Source organism: Natator depressus, chromosome 9 (assembly GCF_965152275.1).
Source record: "Natator depressus isolate rNatDep1 chromosome 9, rNatDep2.hap1, whole genome shotgun sequence".
NCBI lineage: Eukaryota > Metazoa > Chordata > Testudines > Cheloniidae > Natator > Natator depressus.
The window spans coordinates 7,975,594-7,996,220 of NC_134242.1; the positions used below are offsets into that span (position 1 = coordinate 7,975,594).

At 58.5% G+C, this 20,627-nt stretch overlaps 1 protein-coding gene across 1 annotated transcript; it reads left to right on the forward strand.

Moving 5' to 3' along the window:
- The first annotated feature begins 2,126 nt into the window (after positions 1 to 2,126).
- PSMD2 (proteasome 26S subunit ubiquitin receptor, non-ATPase 2) lies at positions 2,127 to 20,529 on the forward strand. The gene is made up of 21 exons (XM_074963466.1): positions 2,127 to 2,203; positions 4,711 to 4,767; positions 5,730 to 5,894; positions 6,405 to 6,526; positions 9,209 to 9,433; positions 9,756 to 9,914; positions 11,236 to 11,380; positions 11,750 to 11,810; positions 12,946 to 13,092; positions 13,986 to 14,092; positions 14,677 to 14,804; positions 14,881 to 14,968; positions 15,444 to 15,606; positions 16,941 to 17,042; positions 17,125 to 17,270; positions 17,758 to 17,841; positions 18,358 to 18,526; positions 19,087 to 19,181; positions 19,407 to 19,533; positions 19,886 to 20,004; positions 20,325 to 20,529. The coding sequence occupies exons 2-21, from the start codon at positions 4,747 to 4,749 to the stop codon at positions 20,505 to 20,507; spliced, it is 2,556 nt and encodes an 851-aa protein (XP_074819567.1). The 5' UTR covers positions 2,127 to 2,203; positions 4,711 to 4,746; the 3' UTR covers positions 20,508 to 20,529.
- Positions 20,530 to 20,627: the final 98 nt, after the last annotated feature.

Genomic DNA, 20,627 nt, shown 5'->3' on the forward strand with positions numbered 1-20,627 from the left:
TTACAGACATGAAAGTTATGATATTACAACAAAAAAACTTCAAATCCAGACTCCAGCAAGAAACTGTTGAATTGGAATTCATTTGCAAATTTGATACAATTAACTTAGGCTTGAATAGAGACTGGGAGTGGCTAAGTCATTATGCAAGGTAACCTATTTCCCCTTGTTTTTTCCTAACACCCACCCCCCCCACCCCCAGACGTTCTTGTTAAACCCTGGATTTGTGCTGGAAATGGCCCACCTTGATTATCATACACATTGTAAGGAGAGTGATCACTTTAGATAAGCTATTACCAGCAGGAGAGTGGGGTGGGAGGAGGTATTTTTTCATGCTTTGTGTGTATATAAAAAGATCTTCTACACTTTCCACAGTATGCATCCGATGAAGTGAGCTGTAGCTCACGAAAGCTTATGCTCAGATAAATTGGTTAGTCTCTAAGGTGCCACAAGTACTCCTTTTCTTTTTAGGGAATGGAAAGCCAGTGTTAGGGTGCCGTGTGCATGGGGGTAGTGTGCAGCTTTTCGGGAGACCGTCGTGACTGGGCCACAAAGAGGGGGTTAGTTCTCTTGGTTACATTAGTTACTAGACGTGTAGATTTATGTAACGAGCCTCTCTGGGAGGTGAACAAGCCCCGTTAGCAGTTACCCAGCACCCCACTATCTAAGTAACTGCAGCCAGCAAAAAGCCCTACCCCGTATGACTCACCCCTTTAAGGAAAGGCTGAGCAAAGAAATGGGCCAGTGGGGTGCCCCAAAGAAGGTCACCAAGGTCAGCCTGTGGGGTACCCTGGCAATGAGGATTCACCCACAAACACACTAAGGACTATCCCACAAGCTTCTCGAAGGGATCTGCTGCCCATTGCAGCCCCATAAAGAGCAGGATTCGCTGCCTCCTTCCACACCAGACTCTGAGGTCTCTTTGTGTCCTGATGCCCCTCCTCCCTGCCATGGGCTGTGTGTCGCCCCCATGCAGATTTGATGGAGATTCAGATTCAGGTTAGGGTTAAGTGAGTCTTTCAGGTGGCCTTTGGTGACAGGCCTGGGAAAGGCACCTGGGGTCACCCTGTCCCACCCAGTGCTGCTGCATAAATCACATTGGCAGGATGGGGGTGGGGGACTAAGCTAATTTATAGGAGTGCTGACTGTTTCCAAGGCAGATTGCTCCATTTCTTTAGTCACTGCCAGACAGGTGGATGGACAGACAGGGGGATGGATGGAGCTACTGTAGTGTATTGTACAGGATGATGGATGGATGGAAAGATGATGGTTGGACAGTTGGATGGGTGCAGCTATTGCAGTTTGCTGGACTGGAGATGGATGGACAGATGGGTGGATGGTTGGAGCTGGTGGAGCTGTTGCAGTGCGTTGGGCAGGAGGGTGGACGGATGGTTGGACAGACGGACGGGCGGAACTGGTGCAGTGGGTTGGGGAGGAGGGTGGACGGACGGTTGGACAGACGGACGGGCGGAGCTGGTGCAGTGGGTTGGGCAGGAGGGTGGACGGATGGTTGGACAGACGGACGGGCGCAGCGGGTTGGGCAGGAGGGTGGACGGATGGTTGGACAGACGGACGGGCGCAGTGGGTTGGGGGCTCCTGCCCCAGGACTCTTGGTACTTTCCCAACAATTCACAGGTGGGCCAACGGGGTAAGAGCCCCAGGGGAGGAGAACGTCCAGCAGCCCCCCCACAGCTCCCCTCAGCCAAGGGAAAAGCAGGGCTGGACCCCCAGCCTGTGCCCGCAGCATGGCCTGGCAGGAGGACTCGCTGCCTGGGGCCGGGTCCGCCCATGCTCCACGCCGAGCCAGGAGCCCGCTGCCGGGCAGGGCCCCACGTGCCGCCACCGCCACCGCCACGTGCCGCGAGCCCGGGCCCCCCTCGGCCTTCGACCCCGTCAAACTCCGCCTTCCCCGGGGGCCCCGCCCCTCAAATATGGCCCCGCCCACTGCCACTATCCCCGCCCCTCGGCAGGACGAGGTCACGCGGTGTGGATTGACTCCCCGCGATTGGTCCCTTTCGGCCCCGCCCCGCGAGCCACCCGGCGCCGGCGCAGTTCGGGGCGCGGCGTCGCGATGGAGGACGGCGGCGGGGGCCAGAGCCGGCAGCAGGCGGGGACCTCGGCGGGGGGCGGCGACGAGAAGCCGGGGGGGCCTTGGACCAAGGACCGGAAGGACCCGGCAGCGCCGGCCGACAAGGAGGAGGAGCTGGTGAGAGCGGGACGCGGCTCCGCCCGGGCCCGGGCGCGGAGCTGAGTCACGCCGGGCCCGTCCCCGGCCCGCCGATCCCCCCGTCCCGCCGGTACCCCCCGGCCCCGTCCCCGCCCCGCCGATCCCCCCATCCCGCCAGTACCCCCCGGCGATACCCCCCGGCTCCAGCCCGCCGGTGTCCCCCGTCCCCGGCCCGCCGGTACCCCCCCGCGATACACCCACCCCGGCCTGCCGGTACCCCCCTGTCCCTGGCCCGCCGGTACCCCCCCAGCTACCGCCCCCCCTCCCCGCGCGACACCCCCCCGCCGTCCCCGTGTCGCCGATACCTCCCTGCCACCTCCCCAGCCCGCTGATATCCCCCAGGCCGCCGATACCTCCCCTTGTCCCTGGCCTGCTGATACCCCCCTGGCGATACCTCCTCCGGCCCTCCCCCCCCCGATGTCTTACACTGTCCCCAGCCCACCGCTACCCCCGCTCCAAAGGCACAGACCCCCCTGCCATACCTATCTGTGGGTAGGGAGCAAGAGGGCTCTAGGCGCAGAGCTGACTATTTATAACTACGGCCCTACTAAATTCATGGTCCATTTTGGTCAATTTCAGTCATAGGATTTTAAAAATAGTTGTCAAGGTTCCTTCCCCACTCTGAACTCTCGGGTACAGATGTGGGGACCTGCATGAAAGACCCCCTAAGCTTATTCTTACCAGCTTAGGTTAAAAACTTCCTCAAGGTACAAACTTTGCCTTGTCCTTGAACTGTATGCTGCCACCACCAATCATGTTAACAAAGAGCAGGGAAAGAGCCCACTTGGAGATGTCTTCCCCCAAAATATCCCCCCAAGCCCTACACCCCCTTTCCTTCGGAAGGCTTGATAAAAATCCTCACTAATTTGTACAGGTGAACACAGACCCAAACCCTTGGATCTTAAGAATAATGAAAAATCAATCAGGTTCTTAAAAGAAGAATTTTAATTAAAGAAAAGGTAAAAGAATCACCTCTGTAAAATCAGGATGGTAAATACCTTACAGGGTAATCAGATTCAAAACATAGAGAATCCTTCTGGGCAAAACCTTAAGTTACAAAAAGACACACAAACAGGAATATATATTCCATCCAGCACAGCTTATTTTACCAGCCATTAAACAAAGGGAAATCTAACTCATTTCTAGCTAGATTACTTACTAACTAACAGAAGTTCTGAGACTGCCTTCCTGATCTGTTCCCGGCAAAAGCATCATCCAGACAGACAGACCCTTTGTTCCCCCCCACAATTTGAAAGTATCTTGTCTCCTCATTGGTCATTTTGGTCAGGTGCCAGCGAGGTTCTCTTAGCTTCTTAACCCTTTACGGGTGAAAGGGTTTTGCCTCTGGCCAGGAGGGATTTTATAGCACTGTATACAGAAAGGTGGTTACCCTTCCCTTTATTTTTATGACAATAGTAAATTTTGTGATTTCAGGGATTTAAATCTGAAATTTCTTGGTGTTGTAATTGTAGGGGTCCTGACCCAAAAAGGAGTGTGGGGGGGGGGGGTGTTGCAAGGTTATTGTAGGGGGCTGTTTACAGTACTACTACCCTTACTTCTGCATGACTCCTGGCAGTGGTGCTCCGGGTGGCCGGAGAGTGGTGGCTGCTGACTGAGGGCCCAGCTCTGAAGGCAGAGCCGCTGCCAGCAGCAGCGCAGAAGTAGGGGTGGCCTGGTCTGGTATTGCCACCCTTACTTCTGATCTGCTGCTGGTGCGGGGAGTGCCTTCAGAGCTTGGGGCCTGGCCAACGGCCGCTGCTCTCTGACCACCCAGCTCTGAAGGCAGTGCGGAAGTAAGGGTGGCGGCAATGCCACGGCCCCCATAAAATAACCCTGTGACTGACCCCCCGCAACTCCCTTTTGGGTCAGGACCCCTCCTTTGAGAAATGCTGGTCTCTCTCATGAAATCTGAATAGTATAGGGTAAAAGCACATAAAAGACCAGATTTCACTGTCTGTGACATGTTTTTCATGGCCATGAATTTGGTAGGGCCCTATTTATAAGGTTCCTTGAAGGCCACTAGGTGCTGCACTGAACTGGTGAAAGCCATGGTCCCTGCCCACAAGGAGCACAGAGGAAGAGGAGGGATAAGGAAGGATGAGAGCTGTAGAGCTAGGCTCCCTTTGTGCACAACTGAGCAGTTGCATTGGTTGTAATGGGCTGAATAATAGAAGGGGCAGGAACTCTCCAAGCCTGTGGCCGGGAGCAGAGTGCCGGCTCTTGTTCTGCTGTGATGGCTGGGGCTGCCTGCGAGCCAGGCGTCTTGCTGCTGTCAGAAGCACAAAGTGGGGTTGCAAATCAGGTAAAGGCGTGTGCTCCTACAGTCATTGGTTCTGCCAGCTGAGGAGCCTCTTGGACGCACAGTGTGTAACCTGAAGCTCGTGTGTTGGTCCCTCCCCTGTGCCTCCCTGGCTGCTGGTATTTTGTGGGGCTGTGGGAAACTTTCCTCTAGGGCTGATGCCCATTTCTCTGCTCCTTTGTTGCAGTCTGAGGAAGACAAACAGCTGCAGGATGAATTGGAGATGCTTGTGGAGCGCTTGGGGGTAAGTTCCCTTCCCCCCTGTGGGCCTGTACCTTTCTCCCCTCAAGTCGCGTCTCTGTGTTAGGCAGCGCCCCCAGCCTTTGGGTCCATTCTGGAGGGGCAGTATCAGGATCCGCTCAGTATTGGAGCTCCCCTGTTTGAATGGGGGAAGTGGGTGCTGGATGTGAAGCTGTCTGTAAGAGTACAGTCTCCCCTTCCCACCCTCTGATGGCCTGGAAGCAGTGTAAGCCAGTGGCTGGTCTCTGGGTTTTGTGCCCTGGGTTTGGAGATGACAAACCCCATGCTTCACAGGTGGCTGCTTACCTAAGAGATTTTTCTCCCCTGCGTACAACATTCACTCAGTAGTGACTTCACTTCCAATGCAATTGCTGGCCTGTTACAGTCCCCGACCCTCCCAGACCCCAGGAGAAGCACGTTTAGTGCAAGACAACTGCATCTTCTATTAAATGTCTCCTTTCTAGTCATTACTTTAGGGACCCAGGCTTTCTCTTCGTACCATTACAGCAATTGAGTTTGGCTAAGGTGCCCCTGCTGGGGGGAGAAGGGGCTTCGCTATCAAACCCCTGACTGTAGAAGTAGTTCTTTCCATGAGCCTGACAGAGCTATAGTTTGCCAGCCTCAGATGTATGGGCAAAGCTCACGTACTTCCCCGGATATTTGTGTGAAATTAGACGGTGCAGAGACTTTCAGGCTGCTCTGTGGAGCTGGTCTTTGTTGCAGTGTTTGGTGCGTTGTTTGAGCCCAGTATGAGACCAGTCTGTCCACCAAGCATGTGGCCAAGGAGCCCCCCGGTGATTCACGTCTGGCTGAGTCCCGCAGCACGGTGCCAAAGCTGGTAGAAGCCGGAGTCCTGTACGTTTCCGCATGAGCTGGCTGGCTGGGCAGGTGTTTGACTGCTGAGCCTGGCTGCCTGTGCTTAGAAGGAACAGGCAGCTGCCACTTCCTGACAGTTTATCCTTGCAGGAGAAGGACACGTCGCTGTATCGCCCCGCCCTGGAGGAGTTGCGTAGGCAGATCCGTTCTTCCACAACCTCCATGACCTCTGTTCCGAAGCCCCTAAAGTTCTTACGGCCGCACTATGGCAAGCTGAAGGAGATCTATGAGAACATGGCTCCTGGAGAGAACAAGGTGGGTGGTTCGTAGCTGCTCGGTGTGGGGCTGGAATCACTGGGCAGGTGGGGATGGCAGTGCAGCAGCCTGGTTGTGTAGCATACAAGTTGACTCTCGCTATCTGTGTGCAAACGGAGGAAAGATTTTGAGATTGCATCAGACTACACAGCACCTGCCACTGAACCGAGCACCGGACAGTAACAAGGTGATCAGGGGCTCGAGCTCTGCCCATGCTGGGGGGATCGAACCCCGCACATGCTGAGTGCATTGCTAGGTGTAACTCTTTGCAGTGATTTGGCAGCACGTGTGCAGCTTGTCATGCCGCTAACGTGTTTTGAATCAAACTGCATGCTGGGTGCTGGCCGTGTCCACGTGCTGCAGTGTCCACGTGCCACTCTTCCACACTGAGGGTGCAGGAAGGGGCGTGGTGCTACTTAGCGCTCTGTGCTGTAGTTGCAGCTCCTGTTGGGCCCTCGGGAGGCTCTGTGGCTGGCATGTGGGTGACTGTCTCAGAACTTTCTCCCACAGCGTTTTGCAGCTGACATAATTTCCGTTCTGGCGATGACCATGAGTGGGGAGCGAGAGTGTCTGAAATACCGGCTAGTGGGGTCCCAGGAGGAGCTGGCATCATGGGGACATGAATATGTCAGGTGAGAAATGGGGCCAAGAATAGGATTCCTAGAAGTCATGTGGAAAAAACTCTACTTGGCTCCATAGTCCACCCCCGGATCGATCCCTACTGTGTATGTAATGCGTGATCCAGTCCTGATTAAATGTCCCCTATGATGGGGCTCGTCCCCCATTTCCCTTGGGAAACTGTTCCTCAGGCTGTTTGGTCTGAGTCCAGGGTGATGAGCAAGGTGGGTAGATTTCTCTGACAAGAAGACCTTGATAGTCGGCGGTGCCCATTCTTATCTCGTTCCTTCTAGCTCCAGCCATGTGAATAATATCCCTCCTTTCTGCTTACACCCAGGTATGCCCATGCTGGGATCATTGCTTTCCCAGTTGCCTTGCCAAGCTAGGTAGACTCATCACTTTTAATGATACACCTCTACCCCGATATAATGTGGTCCTCGGGAGACAAAAAATCTCACTGCATTATAGGTGAGACCGCATTATATTGAACTTGCTTTGCCCCCCCGTTCCTTGTTCCCTGACCACCCCCTCCACAGACCCTCATCCCTAATCACCCCCAGGACCCCACCCCCTACCCAGCCCCCCTGTACCCTGACTGCTCTGACCCCATCCTCACACCCTGCCCCCTGACAGGCACTCACCGGCAGTGGCGGGAAGCGGAGCAACGCGGCCCCAGCCAGCTACAGTCCACCTCCTCCCAGCCACGGCGCTCCGCTTTCCGCCTCCGGTGAGTGCGGGGAGGTTGGAGAAAGGATGCCCCCTGTATTCACCTGCGGTGGGAAGCGGAGCGCCGCGGCTGGGAGCTGGCGGAATAGAGCGGGCTGGGGCTGGGCTGCTCTGCTTCCCACCGCCAGTGAGTGCGGGGGGATCCCTTCCCCCAAACCCCCTCCCCCGAGTGACACGGCTGGGGCTGGGGTGAGGGAAGTGGAGCGAGCTGCTCCCGGCCCCCCGCTAATCCCCCGGGTCACTCTGGGACTGCGGGGCTCCCAAAAGTGCCCCGCCCCACAGCTCCTGCCTCCCAGACCCGGTGCTGGGGGAGCTCCTGACCGCCCCCAAGACCCTCTGCCCCTTATCCAACCCCTCAGCCCCAGCCTGGCACCCTTAATACGCCACTCAGAGCAGCATGTCGGAGCTTTACCGCATTGTATGCGAACCCACGTTATATCAGGCTAGAGGTGTACCACACAACCTCCAGCCCCTGGACTGTTTCTATGGCTTTTCTCTGAACTCCCGCCAACCTGTCAGTATCAGTGTGGTAGTCTGAGGCACAATGCCCCAGACAGTCTCCCCCCGGCTGTGTAGAATGGGGCTGCCCCCTTCCTGCTCCAGGACTTGAGTCCTCTGGGATGGAGGGGCCCAGAGCTGAGTGCAAGTTCCCAGTGAAGTCTTCTTGCGGCTGTAGAAAGAGGGCCTGTGCCCTTCTGGCCTATGCATAAGCATCTCAAAATCATTCTTTTTTTTTTTTTTTTTAAAGATGAACTTCTTCTTTGTCCATGTCTCCGGTCTCTCTTGGTCTGTCTGTATCGTTTCTCTGTCCTCACTGGTATTTGCCGCTCCTTTTGATTGAGTATTTGTTTACAAATTTAATGAACTTTTTACTCCCTTCTCTTTCATAAAGAAGGCTGGACCTAACACTGGCCCTGTGTCTCCCTCCCCATACGCATTCCCCCTGCACAATATCTGTACTTCATGAAATATTGCATCTGAAGAAGTGGGTTTTTTACTCACGAATGCTTATGCCCAAATAAATCTGTTAGTCTTTAAGGTGCCACTGGACTCCTTGTTGTTTCACAAAATATTAACATATCCTTTCAGCCAGTTTTTAAGAACCTCTGGTTCTGCAGATCAGATTCCCCAAACCAGGGGCAGAGTGAAATTGACCTGATTCTTGTCAGTTTGGTGACTGGGGATGGAGGCAGCTGTGAAACAAAGCTTGTAAATTTCACTCTTTTCCTTGTAAAGGGCTGAGCAGCTACTGAGACCCTAAAGCTGTCGGTCAGCAGGCTCAGGTAGATGGCATTGCATTGGCTCACGTTTAGAAAGTTATTTACAACCACTAAGATTGGCCACTTTTTTTTTTGAGCTAAAGCCTGTCAGGCCAGCTCCCTCCCTGAACAAGTTGAGTGGTTCTTTTGAGCTCTGCCTTAGGATGTTTATGATGTGCACTGGCTGGTATGTACTGAAGTTCCCCAAGTCTACTGCAAATCTCTGGACCAGGCTGGGGGCTAATGCCCAAGCATTAGAGTGTGGAACCTGTGCTTCCTCACATCCCAGAGACGGTGGAAAATCTGCCCATTTGGATGCCTGCCCCAAAGAGCGTCTGTTTTCCCTGGTGTTAACAAAGTCAGTGGGACTGCGTGGGTGCTGCCCCCGGAGGCTGAGGGCTGGATGTTCAGACATGGATGTTTGTGAGAGAGGGCTGCTGGACTTCAATGACATGTCTGATCTGATCTGATTGGGAATCATCTCCTCGAAGGACTGTGAACTATCCAGCAACAGGCGTAACTCAGCCATGATCCCCCCCTTCCCAGGATTTAGCCCCTTGTGGGCTGTTGCCCTGTTCAGACGAGGGCACGCAGCTTCTGTTGAGCACTGCAGAGATCGCAGCCCTGTAGAAGTGGTGCTGTAGCCGTCTTGCCCTCAGCCCCAGGTTGTTGCTTTGTGTTATGATGGTCTCTTTCCCTTTGCCCCCACAGACACCTGGCGGGCGAGGTTGCTAAGGAATGGCAGGAGGTTGATGAGGCTGACAAGGCCCAGAGGGAAATGCTGCTGACCCTGGTGAAGGAGATTGTGCCCTACAACATGGCCCACAATGCAGAGCATGAAGCCTGTGACCTGCTGATGGAGATTGAGCAGATGGACATGCTAGAGAAATATATTGACGACAACGCCTACTCCAAAGTCTGCCTCTACCTGACCAGGTGAGGGAGCTGGGCTGCTCTGTGATGGGGATTGGCCCTTTGCAGTTTGAGCTCTGCCTGTCCTATTGAAAGCTGAAAACCACCCTTATGTGGTGCAGGAGTCCCTGAGTAGATGGCAGCGTGCCATGATTGCTGGAATGCTTCCCGCTCCAGGTGACTGGGAGCGTTTGATACAGCTATGCTGTGAGAGTGAGCTGCTGGCTGGAGCATGCAGGGCTCTGTACACTGGCCCAGATCTAGCCCAAGGCTGAGCAGTAAGACCTGTCTGTTGCTGGTCTCAGTAGCAGCTGGACTTACCTTCTTCTGTGTCTCCTTCCCGAAGCTGTGTGAGCTACGTCCCTGAACCCGAGAACTCAGCCCTCCTCCGCTGTGCCCTGGGAATCTTCCGCAAGTTTAGCCGCTACCCGGAAGCCCTGCGCCTGGCCCTCATGCTGAACGACATGGAGCTGGTGGAGGACATCTTCACCTCCTGCAAAGACGTGTAGGTGGAGATTGGCTTTTCAGAGCCAGGGCGCTGCTCGGGGTGGGAGCTGCGGTAGACCAGCCTTTGCCTTGTCATGGGGTACAAATCCTACCGCCTCCAGGTCCCCTCTCCTAGGCCAGGCCAGGAGCCACTGGGTGATAGCGCCACCTGAGGGGACTTGAGTGCTGTGGAATGAGTCTGGGGTCTCGGTTCACCTTGTAGCATGACAGGTGGCTTCATCATTAAAACAACCATCACAACTGGCACTAACTGGTCCCTTGCTGGCAGCGTCAGCAGAGAGACCAAGGACCAAATGGGCCAGGGATACTGGCTCCCCCGCTGCTTGCCCAAGAAGGCCCCTCTGTTGGTAGTACTGTGGTGGGCAGGCTTGCCCTCCTGCTGCCCAGGCTTTACTTGTTCAGGGCATTGACCTCTAAGGCTGCTGATCTGGTGGAACCCCCTTGTCCTGCCCCTGTGGGCGTTGGACTGAAACTTGAGCCTTCTCCCTGACCGCTGAGGATGGGGCATGAAATGAGCTTGATTAGCGTCACCTACACTAGAAGAGTGAGACTCATCATCCCCCTCTAGTCGTATGATAAGAATCTACTACAGCTGCTGACGAAGGGAGTTACTCCTGTAGCTCAAGCAGCAGAGACGTAAGCTTTTAGTCTTGACGTTCCCATGCTCCAGCTCTGTTGACAGGCCTGGTGGGTTGGCTGTACCATGGTTCCAGGTACGGAGAGTGGATGGCGGGACGCCCCTGCCGTGGTGCCGTCCTCCTTCTGGTACTCTGCCCTGGCCTTGTTTGCTGCCTCCGCTGGGCCGATTCTGAAGGGCTAAGCTTCAGCAGCTTTGCTGGGAGGGGACACAGCAGCTGCTCTCTTGGCTGGTCCCTGCGTGCCCCTGGAATGGGAACCTCCTCCCAGGCCGGCGTGGCAGCCACGGCTCTGCCACACAGGCGAGTGGGCAGGAAGCAAACAGGAGTTCCTGATGTAGGCGCCGTCTCCGGGCCTGACACAAAGCTGACTGGGAAGTTCCCTTTGACCTCTAGAGCAAGGTCCTACCACATTGCAGGGTCACAGCTTGGCCCAGCCCCTGATGCCATCACATCTCCCTCTGGCTTATGATCTAGGAGCTGCTCTTGGGAATTTGGGAGGATGGGAGAGCCATGGGCAGCCTGACCGGCTGGGTTTCCTCAGGTGGGGTCGGGTCTGTTTGAGGGGAGAAAGGAGCTGTACTGAGAGTACTCCAGCAGATCTGTGCCAAGGGGAGGGGAGCTCAGGTCCTCGCTGCCCGGCAATGACTCTCTCTCCCCCCCGCCCCCCCCTCGCCGGCACAGGGTCATCCAGAAGCAGATGGCCTTCATGCTGGGTCGCCACGGCGTCTTCCTGGAGCTAAACGAGGACGTGGAGGAGTACGAGGACCTCACCGAGATCATGTCCAATGTCCAGCTCAACAGCAACTTCCTGGCCTTGGCCAGAGAGGTGAGGCGCCCGGCCTTCCAGCAAGCTGGGGCGGGGTGAGGAGAAGGCTCAGGGCTGTACCAAGGTCCCCAACCGCTGGGAGCTGGCACAGAGGCCAGGCTGCCCTCAAACTGGGGCTCTTCGGGGGAGCAGACTGTCATCCAGGTCAGACGCACAAACACCCCCCATACGAGTCGGGTCTCCCCCCACTTCCAATCCGTGCTTGGTCACCTCAGGAAGAGCCCCGGTGTACTGACCCTGTGCACGGCAAGGAGCAGGCTGCAGAGGGCTCGGGTTGTTGCTGCCATTCGCAGTGTCCCTTCAGAGGGGCTGTGAGCATGGCTGGTTTGGCTGGGGAGGTGACTTCCTCCTCTCTCCCCCTCTTTGCAGCTGGACATAATGGAGCCCAAAGTGCCAGATGACATTTACAAAACACACCTGGAAAATAACCGTAAGCGAAAGCTGCATCTCCTTCTTCACTTCCTCCTGCTCGGGGCTGGGGTGCCGCTGAGTGCAGCCTTAGCTAAGTGGGCCGCCTTTTCCTAGAGCAGGGGCGGGCAAACTACTGTCCACAGGCCACATCCGGCCTGTGGGACCGTCCTGCCCAGCCCCTGAGCACCTGATCTGGGAGGCTGTCACCGCTCCCCCGCAGCCATGCCACCACGTGGCGCAATGCTCTGGGCGGCGGGGCTGCAGAGCCCGGCCTGACCCGGTGCTCTGTGTGGCGCGGCTGCCTCTCCTGGTGCAGCTGTGCTGCCAGCCACCGGTGCTTCAGGCAGCCCAGTAAGGGGGCAGGGAGTGGGGGGGGGAGTTTGGATAGAGGGCAGGGGAGTTCGGGGGGTGGTCAGGAGCGTGGATAAGGGTCGGGATGGTCAGAGGGCGGGGAATGGGGCTTGAACAGGGGCAGGCCCTGCGTGTGAGGGCAGTCAGGAAGGAGAGGAGGGGTTGGATGGGGTGGCGGGTGGTCAGGGGACAGGGAGCGGGGGGGGTGGGAGGGGCAGGGGACCTGGTGGGGGCAGTCAGGAAGGGGGGGATTGAATGGGGTGGAGGGGGGCAGTTAGGGGCGAGGGGTCCAGGGGTGGTCAAAGAGAAGGGGTGGGTGGATGGGGCAGGGGTCTGGGGAGGGGGCAGTCAGGAGGCGAGAAGCTGGGGGGTCAGATAGGGGGCAGGGGCCGGGCCATGCATGGCTGTTTGGGGAGGCACAGTCTCCCCTAACCGGCCCTCTGTACAATTTCAGAAACCCGATGCGGCCCTCAGGCCAAAAAGTTTACCCGCCCCTGTCCTAGAGCATGCGGGCATCTGGCCTTTCGTGCGTCAGGACAGGACCATCTACAGTTGCAGCCCCGGGGGTGCACTGTCTATGCAGCACCCCGCTGTGTTGCGCTGAATTGGCTCGGACTCCTTGGCCATTCCCGGGGGCTTAGCAGGGTGGGGAGGGTAAAGGATCCTCCAGGATCAGGCGCTCAGATGTTCAGGGCCCTACTGAGGAGGGCCGGGCATGGGGAGATGCTCCCGAGCTCTGTGGGCCTGGCAAAGCCGCGTTGTGATGCCCTGCCCAGCCCACTCCGTGGTTTCTGCTTCCTCAGGGTTTGGCGGCAGCGGCTCCCAGGTGGACTCTGCGCGGATGAACCTGGCCTCGTCCTTCGTGAACGGTTTTGTGAATGCAGCTTTCGGGCAGGACAAGCTGCTGACGGATGACGGCAATAAGTGGCTGTACAAAAACAAGGATCATGGTGAGCCGGGCAGGACAGGGCGGTTGGACTCTCGCTGCCTCTGGGACTGGGCCCTGCAGGAGGTTTTCCAAATGGCAGCTTGGGAGATTGTGTCTGGCAGTGTCCGGCAGCTTTTCCAAGGGATGCTCCTTATGTTCCCTGAGCCCCATGCCTGGAACTCCTGATCCAGCTTCTCTGCCCCTAAGTCCTCGCTTCTGTGGGTTAAATCACCAATCCTGCTGGCTCGTGCCTGTAACTCCCAGGGTCCCCTGATCCTAATGGGGAGAGCGCCCCACAGGGGTCACACCAGCTGACAGCCACGTGTGAACTTGAATGTAGAATGGTGGAGCTGGGGAGTGCGCTGTAACTCATGGGGACTATATATCCCCCACATGCAGCATTCCAGTTGGCCCTGATTTGCCAGGCTGCACTGCATGCTGGGGCCTGGAGTCTTCGCAGGCCACCTCTCTGGTTATAGATGAAGGCAGCTTGGTTTACAGGCCAGCACGCCTGCCTGCCTCCCCCATACATCTCTTCCCAGGCCCTGCCTGGAGGTCTCAAACGCCGCCTTCACATGGAGTCAAGGCCAAACGCTCCAGCAGCGTGTGATGGAGGAATTGGCCCTTATGGAGTATCCAGACTGACTGTCTGGGAGAATGGAGCTGCCACTGAACGTGCTGCAGAGCTCTGTGCCCCTCTGTCCCCGGGGCTGGTCCCTGATTGGGCCCCCAAAAGCAGCAGAGGGAAACCAAGGCTGCAGAAAGAGCTGAATGCCCCAGTGGAAGTGCCCAGCATGTTAGGAAGAGGGGGTGGGCAAGGGAAAGGAGCCACAGGGGAACCCCAGCTCCCGTCTCGGGGTGTGGGGCCAGGTCGTGATTCCAAGTCTGACGTGGGGGCTTCTCCTTGTGCTGCAGGTATGCTGAGCGCTGCAGCCTCGCTGGGGATGATCCTGCTGTGGGACGTGGATGGGGGGCTGACGCAGATCGACAAGTACCTGTACTCCTCCGAGGACTACATTAAGGTGGGTGGTGCTGCTCGGGGCCCGGGCTAAGGTGCAGCCCCACTGGCCATGGAGCCATGGCTCACATGCTGGCACGCCTGGTGGCGTAGCTGCATGGGCCAGACCTGCCAGGGACATAAATACCAACCTCAGTCCGCCCAGCTGAGTGCTTCACCCCATCTGAGAACTGCCGCGTTATTCTCCTCCTCTCTGGGTCCTGACTGGTGATTGGTGCCACAGTGCTCCCTGGCTGAAGCTTGGCTCATTGAGATTCACTAGGGGGCCCCCTTGGGCCTAGATTCACTAGGGGACCCTTGGTGCCCCCTTAATGCAGAGGCATGACCTTTGGAGACTACAGGTCCCAGCAGGCAATGCACCTGAGCTGGTCCCGATGGAGCATTGCATCATGGGGCTTGTAGTTCCCCCAGGCTGCACCTCTGTGCGGGTTCTGACCAAGGCAACCTGCTCGCTTTCGTGTGATTTGGGTGTAGCCCTGTGGGTAGACCTTGGTCGCCCCTTGTTGCGTGTGGTGCAATAACTGCATGTGCCAGCTGTCCCCAAGGCAGCCCCATGATGGTCTGGCTGATGGTGCCTTTATCCTGCAGTCGGGAGCCCTGCTCGCTTGTGGCATTGTGAACTCGGGGGTGAGGAACGAGTGCGACCCTGCCCTCGCACTGCTGTCTGACTACGTCCTCCACAACAGCAACACCATGAGGATCGGCGCCATCTTTGGGTAAGGGCCTGCCCAGCCCCCACTCCCTCTGCGGGGCGGCTCCCATGACTAATCCTCCTTTGGGGTTCTGTTGCAGGCTGGGGCTGGCCTACGCTGGGTCCAACCGGGAAGACGTTTTGACTCTGCTGCTCCCCGTGATGGGAGACTCCAAGTCCAGCATGGAGGTGAGGGCTCCGGCCGGGCCAGCGCGCTGATCTCGGGGTGGGAGAGGGTCAATGGCATCATGGGTGGAGGCGGGAGTATGGACACTGGCTCCAACCCAAGCTCTGGCCGCGCCTCTCAGCAGCTCCCCAGCATGGGCGGAGGGTAGCGGTGATAAAGGGCAGGTGGGGGAGTGGGTCCCTGAGCTGCAGCTCCTCGGGATACCCTGCGAAATGGGACCTGACGTCTCCCCCCCCAGTCTGTGGGAGCGCATGGTCTCCGGAGACCTCTGGGTCTCAACCCGAGTCCTCAGACCCTCCGCTGCCCAAGCATTGAGGTTGCTTCACATGCTCAGCTCCAGTTGCTTCTGGCTGTTCCTGCCCTCGTTCCTCTCCCCTTCCCCAGCCCAGAGGCTCCCAGTGTGAGCCTCTCTGAGCTGTCCGCGAAAGCTGACAGGGGTTACTTGCTGAGCTCAGCTCTCCCTCCTTCCCGCCCCAGGTGGCCGGCGTGACGGCCCTGGCCTGTGGCATGATAGCTGTGGGCTCGTGCAACGGGGACGTCACCTCCACCATCCTCCAGACCATCATGGAGAAATCGGAGACTGAGCTGAAGGACACCTACGCCAGGTGGCTGCCACTCGGCCTGGGCCTTAACCACCTGGGTAAGGATGGGCTCAGGGCTCAGCAGATGTGCGCATGGTGGCAGGGGTGGAGCAGGCTTTTGTGGAGCCAGGGATGACCTAGGGACTGTGGCAAGGTGGGCGTGGCCTTTCCCACCTCACCAGGTGTCACGGAGTCCCCCGGGCGATGCTCTGGAACTGCTCCCTACGAAGCCAGTCAGGACTCTGGGGAAGTCTCCTCTCTGTGAGCAGCCTGTCTGCAGGGCAAGAAGCTCACACGGCTTCCGCCTTCCTGGGTCTGACCTCGGAGCATTCAGCATCCTCTGCCCCTCCGTGCGCTTCCCACAGTGAGTCCACCCAGGCGGGGTGCTGGGGAAGCCAGAGGATCCTGCCCCTCAACTCCGCAGTCAGATGTGACTCTCAGCCAACCAGTAAAACAGAAGGTTTATTAGATGACAGGAACATGGTCTAACACAGAGCTTGTAGGTGCAGAGAACAGGACACCTCAGCTGGGTCCATTTTGGGGGGGTAGTGAGCCAGACAACCACGTCTGCACTTCACTCCATGTCCCCAGCCAGCCCAAACTAACTCATCCTCCACCCCCTCCTCCTCTGGGCTTTGTCCCTTTCCCGGGCCAGGAGGTCACTGGATTCCTTTGTTCTCCAACCCTTCAGCTCTCACCTTGCAGGGGGGAAGGGCCGAGGCCATCCGTTGCCAGGAGACAGATTGTTGGCCATTTATGTACCCTGGCCCTTTGCTCCGCAACAATTACACCCCCTTATCCCACCACCTAGAGACTTAAGAAATGCATAGGGGAAACTGAGGCACCCCTACAGTAGTCAGAGGAAACCTTAAGAACAGTCCCACGTCGTCACACCAGGGCACTGTCACTGTCTGAGCCTGTTCTCGGGGCTCAGAGTGCTGGGCAGGGGCTCCTGGCTGACCTGAGGGGGTAGCGCTATAGATAAGGGACTCCACCTTTTGCCCACAGGGTGGTTCATGAAAACTTTGCTCTGTGGCCCATTGGGTCCCATAATCCTTTGCAGCTGCCAAGGACTGGCATTGGGTTCTGAGAGGCAGCAGAGGGAGGTGCTATGGGCACTGGGGCTGGTGTACCAGTTAGAGATGGGTGTTGGGGGAAGGTGGGGGGTGGAAGTCCCATTTGTTGCAGGATCTGGAATGTTCTGAGCAGGTCCAGCCATGCCCCAGGTGTGCACTGCACCCCCTGGTGGAGAAACACTGGTGCTGCTCAGGACCCTGCTGGCTAGGGACGCTCATTGAGGAGCTTGGGACTTGCTGGTTTGAGCCTGGTGTGTGTCAGCAGGGGGGCCCGGGGCTGTGCTGTTCTAACGGGCTGCCCTGTGCTCTCTCGGCAGGGAAGGGGGAGGCCATCGAGGCTATCCTGGCGGCGCTGGAGGTGGTGTCAGAGCCCTTCCGCAGCTTTGCCAACACGTTGGTCGATATCTGCGCCTACGCGGGTGAGTCTCTGGCCAGCTTGGCTGGGGGGGTGGGCTGGGCCGGGCCAGTGCCCAGAGTCACCATAGTCCCTCCGTCCCCCAGGCTCGGGGAACGTGCTGAAGGTGCAGCAGCTGCTCCATATCTGCAGCGAGCACTTCGACACCAAGGAAAAGGAGGAGGACAAGGAGAAGAAGGACAAGAAGGAAAAGGACAAGAAGGAGAGCTCGGCTGACATGGGCGCCCACCAGGTGGGACGGGCGGGAGGGAGCCCAGCGGGGGCGGGTCTGGGCAGACGAGCCCCATTGCTTGGACCCTTTCCTGGTGGGGAGACCCCAGGCTGCACTGGGGATCTCTCTTGGCCCTACTGGATTTGTGGGTGGGGGACAGGCCTGCAGCAGAACTGCCCACTGTCTGAACTTGCCAGTGCTGGCGGTGGCCAAAGGCAGCTCCCTGGACCGGAGATGAGAGCTTTCCAGAGGGGTCGAGTGGGCTGGGCAGGGTGGGGTCTCTGCACAGCTGAGCTGCGGTAGCATGGACGCCTGCTCCCCAAAGAGAGCTGTACTAGAAGGGCCCAACGTGTAGCCATTCATACTGGGAGGTTGATTCGGGAGAGAACCTTCTTCCTGGGGGAAGGGGGACCAAACCCTGCTCTGGGTTGGTCCCATGTAGCCTGGGGAGCCTGTGGCAGGGGGGTTACGGAGCGCCCCGGCCAGTTCTCCATCACCTCTCCTGCAGGGCGTGGCAGTGCTGGGGATCGCGCTCATCGCCATGGGGGAGGAGATCGGCGCTGAGATGGCTCTGCGCACGTTCGGCCACCTGGTGAGTGATGCTGTGGGGCGGAGGCTTCTGCCTTGGGGGCTGCGGGGCAGGGCACCCCATGGCAGGGTGAGGGAGGTGCCCGGAGCTGAGCCGAATGCTAGTGAAGGGCTCGGTGCGATGGAGCTCGATCCAGGCTGTGAAGGGGACACGCAGATGGGAGCAGGCACAGGAGTGTGTGGGGAGCGCCAAGCTGGGGCGCTGCCCTCAAACCAAGTGCTTAACCCTCCGCCCCACTCCCGGCAGGCTGGGGCCGTGTCCGCTCAGGGGGAGGCCATTGCTTCTCTGGTCCCCTGGATCCGGTCTGGAAGCTGTAGCACCAGAGGGCCCCGATGGGCTTTTCGTTTGCTGCAGCCCTGGGGCAGTTCCAGAAACGGTTAGTGGCTGTAAGTCCCTGACTCGTGAGTGGATTCAGGGACAGGGAGAATGGCCTGGGCCAGGCGGCGTGGGAGTGACTGGCACTGGGTATAGTCCCTTGCCCTGGGGGCTAATAATGTCTCCCTCCTCCTCTCTGTGCAGCTGAGGTATGGGGAGCCCACCCTGCGCCGAGCCGTGCCCCTCGCCCTGGCGCTCATCTCCGTCTCCAACCCGCGCCTCAACATCCTCGACACCCTCAGCAAGTTCTCCCATGATGCTGACCCCGAGGTCTCCTACAACTCCATCTTTGCCATGGGCATGGTGGGCAGCGGTAAGGGCTGTGTGGGCCCGGGGGCGCCGAGTGGGAGGTGGGCCGGTGATGGAGTTTGCTTCTTGGGACACCCCCCATCATCCAGGCTGCCTTCAAGGGCTTCCTTGTCTGAGCACAGCAGCTGGCGTCTCGGCTCGGGGTGCCAGCGGGTCGGGGAAGGGGCTGAATAGCTTCGGTGCCTCTTCCAACGGCTGCATGAAATTGGCTGCCCTCGCCTGGCCACCTGTTCCTGGCTGGCAAGAGCCTTACTGTCAACTGGACCGCTGGTCAGATACTGCCAGCTTCTGCTGGGTGAGGTTGGGAAGGGCCCAGGGGAGCTGGGCCTGCTGGAAGCGGCAGGGCAGGATCTCTGGGGGTGGGGGTGGCTAATGGGCACTTGTGCCCTGAAGCTGTCGAATGCAGCGTGTGGGTTCTGCCAGCTGGGGGGCTGCATGTGGCCCAGCGCCCTGGGAGAGACTCTGTCCTGTGCTGGCTGGGAGGGAAGTTGGATGCTTGTTCCCAGCCTAGGATTTGTGCCTGTTGCCAGGGCTTCCTGCTCACCCCGTTTCTCCTGTTTGCAGGCACCAACAATGCCCGGCTGGCCGCCATGCTGAGGCAGCTGGCCCAGTACCATGCCAAAGACCCAAACAACCTCTTCATGGTGCGGCTGGCCCAGGTGACTACCGGAGCGGCTGGCCCTGATTCTCTGGGGGTGGGTGGGTGTTCTGGTGCTCTGAGCGCTTCCCAGCTGCGTCCTGCCCCAGAGGTCAGCTGGACTGATCAGCCGCTGGGGGATAGCGCCTGCTCAGTGAGAGGTGTGCCTGGGGCATCACTGCCTGGTCTCATGCCATCCTCTGCTCTTGAGCCCCCTCCGCTCACGTGCTCTTTGCTTGCTGTGCAGGGTCTGACCCACCTTGGGAAGGGGACGCTCACCCTGTGTCCCTACCACAGCGACCGGCAGCTGATGAGCCAGGTGGCTGTCGCGGGGCTGCTGACCGTCCTAGTGTCCTTCCTGGATGTGCGCAACAGTGAGTACCTGTGTCTGATCCTCCTGGAGAGGAGGGAGACGGCAGCCGGCCCCTCAGGCAGGCTTCTGGGACCAAAGGGAGGTTATTCCAGGGTGCGGGTGGGGCAGATGGCTGCTCCCAGCCCCAGGGAATCCCCTGCTGTGTTGGCTGCTGGCAGGCTCTCCTAGCAGGCAGGCTGCCTTGCCTTTCGCTCGTGGAGGTGGATGGGCAGGGCCATGCCTGCGATCTTGGTACTGAGGCTGCTGCGGCCTGTCGGGCTGCCTTGCCATGGCAGGTGGCAGCAGCCAGGCGACCAAGAGCTCACTTTGGACTGAGCCTTGGGGGCCCTAACGTGCCTTCTCTCTCCCCCTAGTCATCCTGGGCAAATCCCACTACGTTCTGTACGGGCTGGTGGCTGCCATGCAGCCACGCATGCTGGTGACTTTTGACGAGGAGCTGCGGCCTCTGCCGGTGTCGGTCAGGGTGGGGCAGGTAAGGAGGCAGGGTCCCTCAGGAATATGGCTGGGGAGGGGTCCTTTCATCAGTGCGGGATCTGGCTAGAGGGTGACGTGGCAGGTGAGCTTATTGAGCAGATTGAGTGGGGCCGTTCTGAGGTCCCTGGGCTGGATGGGGACGTGGGTCTGTTTCCTCCCAGGAGCTGCTGGGTCAGTGCAGAGGCCTTGATGGCTCATGCCAGTGATGAAGCCTCGCCAGCGCCTGTCCTGGCTTCTGGGCCCCAGACTTCGGCGGGTGATACGTGGTATCCGGGCTGCCTCTGTGCCCTCAGCTCTAACCTCTCGCCTCCCGTCCAGGCTGTAGACGTGGTGGGCCAGGCGGGCAAACCGAAGACAATCACTGGCTTCCAGACGCACACAACGCCGGTGTTGCTGGCGCACGGCGAGCGGGCAGAGCTGGCCACAGAGGAACATCTGCCAGTCACCCCCATCCTTGAGGGTTTCGTCATCCTGCGCAAAAACCCCAACTATGATGTCTGAGCTGACATGGGGCGGGATCGGGGGGAGACAGCACTGGGCAGTGCCTGGAGGGGGCAGGCGCTGGGCATCACACTCTGGGAGAGGGGCCCAACTCCCCACTTAGTGGTTTTGTTACTGAAA